The following is a 9,831-nucleotide window of genomic DNA, read 5'->3' as shown; positions in this document are numbered from 1 at the left end:
TAAAGACAGTATCTTATCTCTTCTTTCTTGTGTTAAGCTAAATTACATTTTATTTAGAAAACCTACCATGTGAGTGACATCCTTGGACCTTTTATTTTAATTTCATCAGGAAATGTAGCTACTGAATATTTGAATATTTTATCAGTGACTATTTTTGGTAGCCAATATATTTTTGAAAGCAAATTGTGCGAGGCCTAACTTAAAATAAAAACAAAGCAAAAGAGGAATGTTGAGCATGTAAGGGCTTTAGGTAACTATCATCATTAAAAAGTTTAACAAACACAAACGACATTGTTGTACATAAGATTCTTTTTGCAATTTCTGTAATACATCAATAACATTATGAAATCCCCATGCTATCAAAGTGATAACAAAGAAGTGTAAACGGCCATACATACTGATTCTTGATAGTTTCTCAGTTCCTATCGATCACATTCAAAAAAAAAAGACTAAGACAGCTGAAGAGCCTGATCCTAATTTCACAAGCTGATCCATGCACATGGCTTATAACTTCAGACACAGGAGCTCTAAGTGGATGCAAGATCTGTGCTGGTGGATCATTTTGCGGGAGGGGCCCTTTGTCGGGAAAATCTGAACTAACTGCTCTGATGAGTGAGACGGGTTACTCGTGAGGTTAAACTATCTAGGAAGCAGCCAGATTACACTACTGTCTCCCAGACCTTGTATAAGAGTGTTCCCCCAGAGCAAAATCATTATGTTGTGGAATAGCTTCCTTCAAGCATTTAAAACTTTTGTAATTGCAGATTATTCCCTTAGGCCCTATAAAAACGTTTTCTAGCTGCACAGTTTAGAAATACATGAGTAAATACAATGGCATTCAAAAAATTTGCATTTACTCTAATCCCCTATTCTTCTGTCATTTCGTTTGGCTAACAGTTTACTAGAGAATGAGATAGCAGAAGTCTGAGTAATTTTGGTTGTCATTAAAATGCTGTATATAAACAGGAAAAGTCAGAGTAAGGCATTCTCAAAACAAGCTTGAGGAATGTACATTTTCATGCCCAGTCGAACTAACATTTCAATTTCTTCCCAGAAGTAGTGGAATGTTTCTTGCATATAAATCCCCAAACACTTTCTTTTTTTTTTTTTTTCTTTTTTTTTTTTTTCTTTTTTCATTATTTTTTAACTTTACAGGTAAAAAGCATTATTTCATACATTATTTTTAAAAGCTATTTGTTTGGTATTTCCTTCCATTTTGTCTACTGCAGGACTATGAATCTGAAAGGAAGCAGTTCAAAGAAAGTCATGACATACAGAAGACACCTACTTCCGTAAAACTGAATTAAATAGTATTTGTTTCAAACGCCATCTAGAAACACTGTATAGATGTATATGGAGTATACGCATTATGGTAGGTAGTTATTCATTCCCATGTTTTTTTACCTGCCAGTATTACTGCAAAGAACACTGTTTCCATGACATGCCTTATGGAACAGTTTACTATTTTCATAAGCAGTCACATGCATTGAAGGTAGAATCACCAGCCAGTGCGTTTGGCACCCCAAAGCAGAACCAGAGAGGTCAAGCTTACAAATCTCTCTTGCTGAATGACAAGTTAGCTGGTGTATGAAATGACAGATTTCAGCTGAAGCAAGGAAGCACATTGACCTAAGACATTTCTTCTGGAGCTGCTTCTGCTTCCTGAGTGGGTTTCTCTTCAGGTTTGCCATCGTGCACAGGAGATGGGTTACGGCTGGGCTTGTTGCTGTCATGAGTGCTATGACTGCTGGCGCTGCCAAGGCGAGTCGATGCCACAACTGCTTTTACTGCAGCCTGAGAAAGAGAGGATCAAACAATCATTCCTTAAAGGACACAGCCTGCCAGCACTACAGCCTTAGCATCACTGTGCTGGGGAACATTATGGTGCTTGCTGTTCATGGTAATGTCATCCAGATACCTGCATGAGCTCAGTCAGGTTTAGAAGGGCATTTGAAATACTGGACTGAGGTTTAAAAGAGCTGCTTTCATAAGGTTACAAAGTTCACCAACATGAACAGGAATTTTATTTCATCTGCACATGTGGCATTATTTTTAAAAACTTCAGACCTGCTGCTCTGAAGTTAGATGGCAAAAACAGAGTTCTTTTCCATCTTACCAATAAATGAATTACCATTGATTACTCAAGGGAAACAATATTTATCACTACTGTATATGCCAAGCACACCAGTGGATGGCATATGGGCAACTGCCCATAGGGCTATATATACACATATGCACACATATATAGGTATACACACATATATATATTTACAGACACATATACAAAGAAGTAAATTTTTGGGACAGGCTCTCATAGCGTATAAAATGTCAAAAACATCAAAAAGGGAGGACGCATATAAAGGCAGTTTTCTTAGCCCTTGCCTTTATTACCAGAAAAACAAAAACAAACCAAAACAAAACCAAACAAAAAACATAGAAAGAAAGAAGAAATACTATCTTTGTGTATGACAACTCTAGCTCTTGTTGACCTAGGTGGCTGTCTGCATAAGCATCACGGACGTGGGTCTGCAGGAAGGGATGAGAAGGTTTATATGTATTTGTGGATGGTTTTGTAGAGGTGACCATGTGAAAAAAAAATAAAGAACAAACAAACAAACAAAACAACAACAACCATTCAAACAGACAAAAAAAGATACTAATGAAAAAACAGGTTATATAAGAGTTGGCGTCAGTGAAGAATCATCATCAGAATATGAAGTCAAAATGAGTGAATAAAAGTGGCAAGAATTTTGAAGGTGGGAGTCTAGACCTCTTAAAGGAAAATCACAGGTATCTATATTAAATGGCGAGAGCATTTCAGAAAACAGGTTAAAAACAGAACAAGCCTCTTGATATTTGAATGCATAAAGATACTTTTAATGTCCTTTACTCTCACTAGGCATGTAAATATTTATGAAAAAAATCAACAAATCTATTAAAAAATATAATCACTGAGAGCTTTAGAATTATTATGTAACATATTCCTTTATTTAAAGAAAAGTCTGTAACTGGTCTTGTATGCTGGGACAGAGAGTGTAATTTTATATTATTCTTATAATATTAACAAAACAAATAGTTTTTATTCACTGCCTGTTTTTCTTCTTCGTTCTTGTTTTCATGAACAAGAATTAATTATCTACAAATTTACGGGTTGTTTTATATGCATGTAGGTATAAAACTAAAACTGTACAATAACTGCAAACTTTAATAAATTATTTTTAATTAATAATTACAGAATCGGTCATTTAGCTTTTGATGGAAAAGCAATGAAGAAATAAATTCATAAAAAGCAACAGCTTTTAAACACAGAGGTACAAATTTGTTGACTAAATTGGTCTAAATAAACTGAACATCGAAAAATCAAGCTAGTGGTCAAAGTTGTAAGACTATAGAGAGAATTAAGACCAAAACATGCAAAAAGGGCACATGGCTCTTTGTGACCTCCTGGGCAGGGAATGTAACAGTTCATTCAGAAATAATGAATTTTATGACTTTGTTCAGTGCTCTTAAATCATTTTGATGTAACAATGTTATACAGCTTCTTCAATGAATGCACAGCAATACTGCTATAAGGTTACAGAAATCTTTTGGAAGGGAGCAATGTTAATAGACACGCTTAGCCAGTTCTGCAGGGGCAAAGCATCACTGAATTATATCTACCACATCCAAGAACTTCATAAATGACAAAACTTTTTTCTTTGCTCTGTAGCAATTCTCTGTCACAGTTCCCTAATAACACTGAAAAAAATAATCAAAAACAAAATTAAGGGTAATTTCTTCATGAATTTCGTTTTGCATGATATTGTAAAGTTCACAGTCAAGATGCTTTTAACTCTTGTTCCCCAGGGCTACAAAGGCAGTTTCCCAAGTAGCTCTTGGGAATGATTTCCCTGCTGAAGTAGCCCTGGAAGTTTCTTCTAAGCAGACACAGATCTTGAACAACTGAAGAAGGGACTAGGGAAAAAGGAATTTTCCTGACATTATACCAGTTAGGTGCCCAGTCACCTGCAATTTGCACCTTATTTTTTTTTCCCTTCTTCCTACCAAGGCAGATAAATAGATTAGATTGTAAAAGAGCAATGTGGTGATACAAAATCTAATGGAATTCTCACTGCAGGTCCTGCCTGCAGTCTTGCCTTATGACACTTAATTTCCAGATAAATAATTCCACATTTGTTCTCAGAGGTACTTGCAAACACATATTTTGGGCCTATTAATCACAGCCCAAGATGTCAAAAATGCTGGCTCTAATCATACAGCGGGATGGCTTACGTTCCTGTTTCATATTGGTAAGTATTTCTATATTATCTCTCTATATTTGTATTTCTATGTTATATATATATATGTTTCTACTGTAGGTAGCTTACATATCAAAAGCTTCTGCAGTAGGCTAAATATTTTCCAGATTTATGGATATATATCTTCTTAAGAAAGTACTCAGAATTTTGTTCTTTCTGGTCAGCACTCCAAGGGTGCAGCAAACAGCACTAAGCAGGATGTATATACATGCATGCATGTATGTAGGAAGGAAGGAAGGGAGAGATTTTGGGAAATCTGTGTACACTCTCAGCAGTTCCGTCTGTGCAGAGTTTTCAGTCAACCTCATATTTTTTTGTCTCTTTGCAGACACTGATGAAATCATTTTCAAGTTTTCCACCTACGTCAGTTATCTTAAATAAAAAGCTTCCATACCACCACATGGACATTGTTCTGGAAAGTCTGCAAGGCCCCTGTAAGCTATGGATTTTACTGCACACTTTCACAGCCAAAACAGAAACTATGTCCAGAGACTTGCCTTAAGTTTACGCCGGGCATTGAATTCTTGAAGTTTCTTTTGTGCATTGTCCATATGTGCAAAATTTGCTGCCTTTCCTGTCACCCATGGGTGCTGCAAAGCCTGTAGAGTTGTGAGGCGTTTCTTGGGGTCTAAAACAATTAACTTTTTAACCTGCATCACAAAGATAAAATGCACAAGACTGTTAACCTTATTCCATGTGCAGAATTGGACCATGCAGTCATATCAAAAATCAAGTGTTTCATTCAGTCACTGCATAACCTTGTGTAAACATGAAGTGGAAAGTACCGTGTAAGTATTTCTCTCTTAGTCCACTCTGAAACTAATGCTACCTATGCCACTGTTTTTGCTGTTGTGATAAGGAGAATTGCACCTCTCTGAACACAAGAGTGGGAAATTTTGGAAACACAGCACTGCAGACATACCCCTGGATCCAATTTACTCTATCCAGTATTTTTTTGGATAAACAAATACAGCACAAATAGGCCTTACATTTATATACCTACTGAGAAAGTGTTTAAATAGACAGAAAAAAGCTGTCATCAAAATGAGGGGGGGGGGGGGGGGATGACACATCACTTTTTATAATCTTTTTATATTCCTCTTCTGAAGTTCTGACAGTTCTGACTTGAGAACTGCACAGGACATAGGGTCTGTTTCTACATTCTCTGAAGGTGGATGCCCTGGAAAACCAGAACAATTAAACATCTCAAGAGTGAGAGAGAAAGCCAGGCATAGATGAATGAAGTTTTGATCACCAACAATCTGTGGCTTTGTTCACAGATGGACTTCAATATCCATGGTTTTGAGTGCTTAGTAACTTGTAAAATTACAGCAGTGGGCTACCAGGGGATATTTTACAGCACCATAATTAAACAGTGATAAGAAGAAAAGCAAGGAGCCACATAAGCAATTAATTAACCACTTGTTCTTCCCCTCACCCCACCCTAAAATGCATTCTCTTTTCCAGTGTAAGTGAAACTAATAAAATATGTATTAGCAAAGGTATTGCACTCTTGTTTTTGTTTTACTTACTAAATCCTTGGCATTCAGAGACACATCATCCCACCAGGGGGACACAAAGTCATATTCACAGTTCAGGATTCTCTTAAACATGTACTGATCTCCCCTTTCATCATAAAACGGTTCAAAGCCACAGAGTCTGCAAGGATAAAAGAAAGAGAAGTTCATCAAGCATTACTTGGCATCAGTTCCTGGTACTTCATGGTCTGTATGCTGCTTTGGAAAACAGACCTGGATGTGCACATGAACTTTGCACACAACTTCTACGACAGAGCAAACCAAAGTGTGTTTGTAATAACTCACGAATACTGGTATTGGCTGGTCAAAGTGATTATTTTCCATTGTCACATACCTGTAATTGGAATTATTAATACAGGAGCGTAACGCAACGGCAGCCATAAAATGTCAGACCATTCATTAAGTATTCCAGCCTCTGACTAGCTAAAATCAGACATCTAGGGAGGAGCAGAAAAAACTGTGATTCATGGCTCTCAGACTTCTTTAGCTGAAATGGATATGTTTGTACCAAATACACTTCCTTGGTTCTTTCATCTGATCTTTTCCCCTTACTTTCTGAACTGCTGTAAAGTTGCTGCACCCACATCTTGCAGACAGGTGCACCAGGTCCAGCTGCACACCCTGGTGGGAGTTTGCTTCTGGAGCTTTCATTCAGCAAGCCCTGTGATTGTTCTGGAGGAAAACTGCAAACAGCTGATCATGACAATTAGTCATTGCTCAGCCTGAAGCCTTTGCTCTTTCCTGCCCTCTTCTGTAGATATTCTCCAGCTCTGAGTCTTTTTGAAGTGGGTGCGAATGCTAGTCAGCATGGCCACACTGTGGCCTTGCGTATTAAAAAACTTTTGATGAATGCTTTTGATTTTAATCTCCGTTACTTTCCTAGCAACTCCTGACCTTAGACCAGCTTGTTTGGAATGTTTACAAGCAGAGAGTTAACACGTTCAGAGAGCAATTATCAGAATCCCTCTATGTGCTCCCTGAGAAAACAGAATTAGCCTTCATTTTGCCTGTGAAGTTAGAAGCTTTTCTATGTCAAGTCAGCACTGTTTTTTGATTATGTTCATCGCTGTACGTTCTTTCATCCTATCACCTAGGCACTCAGTAACACAAAATCCTTTAGCAGCTTTTCATCAGCAGCTTTCATCTTTACCTGGGTAACCTAAGTATTATCAGGAAGTTTGGTAACCTCACTAATGAATGTATTTATGAATATATAGAATAATACAGATCCCGACAGATCCACATTGCTGACCCTGGGGAAGGCAAACTAATAGAAGTGGTTCTACTTATATAATGTCATTTTTGCACTTCATTGCACTTTAATCATGTTTGCACACATAATCTGGTGTTTTAAAGTGCATTTCTTAATCAACCAGTAAGTGTTTTCTGAGCTACAAAAAAGCTATATCTTCTACTAGCCTATCTTCTACTCTGTCTCCAGAAAATGCAACAAGCAACATGAGGATGATAGCAAACTGAAAAGAACAAGATGACAACAAATCTAGTAAACGTAACCTTGCATGTTAACTTCTTGTATTTTAAAGTCAGTCAGTGTGCTTACATTCCTGAAAAAGGAGACAGCTGTTCAAGCAACAAATGTTTTTTAGAGAGTGGTATGCAGCCTGAACAGCTGCATCACTGGACTGCTGCAGAGGAAAAATCCTGCCCTGTGAGCACATTCCAGGTGTACTATTTATCTCCAAGTCTGGCAAAGATGGATTATAATATGACGATCTAGCCTACAAATACTGTACTTTGGTAGGTAAAAGCCAGTCATGGTTACCCTTCCCGTTTCCCCCCATTTGACTCCCGGCACCATTTGTGAGCTTGTTCCAGGTCAGTTCCTTTCCCCAGGGAGCACCTCTGATGAGCCGAGTCCTTGGACCACAACTGTTTCAGCCAAAATTAGCCTCTGGTTACCAGGTAACTGATTACATGCAGTGAGACCATGCTCAAGGCTTGCTCTCACTGTGCTGGATGCCTTCTAAGTGATTCTCTATTTACACCTAAAAATATTTTCATCATTACTCACTACTATTAGCTACTGTTGTCTTACTAACAATCACTATAGATACACTTTCACCCTCCAAAAACTTCCATTTCAGCGGACAGATTTTTCACTACATGTCCTGTTAGATCAGTAAAACTATAGGTGCAATTTCAAATTAGATAAATGTTAAAACCCAGCATGGCTGCTCTTGATTTCATTTAAAATAGCATTATGTTGATTCATTTTAAATCATTTACTAACTAAATAAAAAAAAATCAATGTAGTCAGGTTAAAAATTAGTTATACACTACCAGACAGTGCTTTTTGCACTTTTAAATCCATTGTTAAAAAATACTTTTAATTAAATCCATGCAATTTTGACTACAGATGAAACCTACATATTTGTTGACTGCTATCTGCTTCTTGAATGAGCAGTGGTATTTCTAACCTGTTGCAAGAATACAAAAGGACTGCTCCTCTACGTTATTAAAAGTGTGGCTTCCCTGGAGTTATGACAGTTAACATCAGGAATTATTTTTTCTGTCAAGTATGTGTCAAAGTTTTTTAGTCACCTGGTAAGTCAGCTTTGTATTAGTGAGAAGACAGAGTTTTATATGCACATCTTCTGTAGCATGATAGTTAATTACTATCTCTTACTCTTACATATGTTCTGTTGGGAGGGGAGGCATATTCAACAAGACATTTTTGGATTGAACGTATCTGCATCCCATCTGCTGGAATATGAGGATGGGACATGCAACATTGTCTTTTAGGCTGCAGGATTAATGAATTAGTTACTGTTCAGGTGCCAGCCTGTCTGGTCTCAGCTTCTAACCTATTAGAAAAGTTGACCTGAAAATCTTTGCATTCACTGGCTAAATGGAAGAGACAGGTGCAACAGACTGGTACCCTTTTTTTTGTCTGGCTTGTTCCTGTAGGTCAAATGGGATTTCAATGGTGCAGGATGAGGAGAAGACCAGGAAGAGGAAGCACAGCAGGAGCTCACATGCTTGTTTACACCAGTGCAGAGGTTTAATGTGGCTTGGGAGCATGTCCTGAACAACTGGAAGATTTAGAAAGGCTGCACATAGCAAATACCACTTCATATATTAAAATAGGAATTTGCTCTATGTTCTCAGTTGGTGCTTGACTACACTTGAAAGCAAATTCTGCTTAAAGAAAGCTCTCAACTTCAAGCAGAAAAGCCATTCATCAATTGCTCAATAGGTAGGCAAGCCTATGCCTTAATTCATGTATCCTTGTAAAGGGACAACAAAAGGCATCTCTCCTAATCTCAGTGACAGCCCTGTGGCAAACCTCAAATCTCTCCATCTCTCTCGTGTGGGCACTAGAGCTGATGAGAAACGATTGCCTGCACAAATGACCCACCCTCCTACCAAACTCAGCCTTGGAATTTTACACAAATGAACTATATGAGCTGAAATAAAAGTGTAAGTGGGATGGTACCCAAGCTGGCATTATCAGGACACTGGGTGTAAGAGCAGGCAATGTTTGAGACGTGATCTACAGACTTGAACCATGCCTTTAGACAAAGATTCACATTTTTAAAGGAACAGTTAAAACAATCACAACAAAACCATGACAAGAATGGAAAGCATGGCCTCCAAAAGTCATCATTATTAGAAACATGTATTTTCTGGCATATTGTAGGAATAATGAATCCAATTATTCCTACAGGGACACAAAAGGAGATCAATGAATTATTTGAAGCTGATGTACAGAAGATTTCTGGTATTCCCATCGGAGTGTTTATATACCATTGCAAGTACCTTTACTATAAACCCTAAAAAATATAATTGTGTCTTTCCAAAATATAGAAACAAAATATTTGTACTATTATGCACTGTACTTGCTGGACAGATAGTGAATTTTAGAAGGAGAAAAAAAAAAAAGCCTAAATATAGAAAACATTCTGTATTTTTAATGTATATCTGCAAAATTCTGCTTTCTTTCTACTAAAAGCATCCCACAAGTATCATATACA

At 37.5% G+C, this 9,831-nt stretch overlaps 1 protein-coding gene across 1 annotated transcript in view; it reads right to left on the bottom strand.

The window, feature by feature from the left end:
* Window positions 1–1,585: 1,585 nt before the first annotated feature.
* Window positions 1,586–9,831, bottom strand: part of CAMK4 (calcium/calmodulin dependent protein kinase IV) — a 162,956-nt gene continuing 154,710 nt past the window's right edge. The window contains exons 9-11 of the mRNA XM_082784144.1: window positions 5,831–5,957; window positions 4,796–4,948; window positions 1,586–1,794 (exon numbers count right to left, since the gene is read on the bottom strand). Of these exons, the coding sequence (XP_082640270.1) occupies window positions 1,630–1,794; window positions 4,796–4,948; window positions 5,831–5,957 (445 nt within the window). The 3' untranslated portion in view covers window positions 1,586–1,629. The remainder of the gene's footprint in view (window positions 1,795–4,795; window positions 4,949–5,830; window positions 5,958–9,831) is intronic.

Source organism: Aythya marila (genome assembly GCF_965140915.1).
Source record: "Aythya marila genome assembly, chromosome: Z".
Lineage (NCBI taxonomy): Eukaryota > Metazoa > Chordata > Aves > Anseriformes > Anatidae > Aythya > Aythya marila.
The sequence above is the reverse complement of the archived record's forward strand: the minus strand, read 5'-3'. Positions and strand labels throughout refer to the sequence as shown.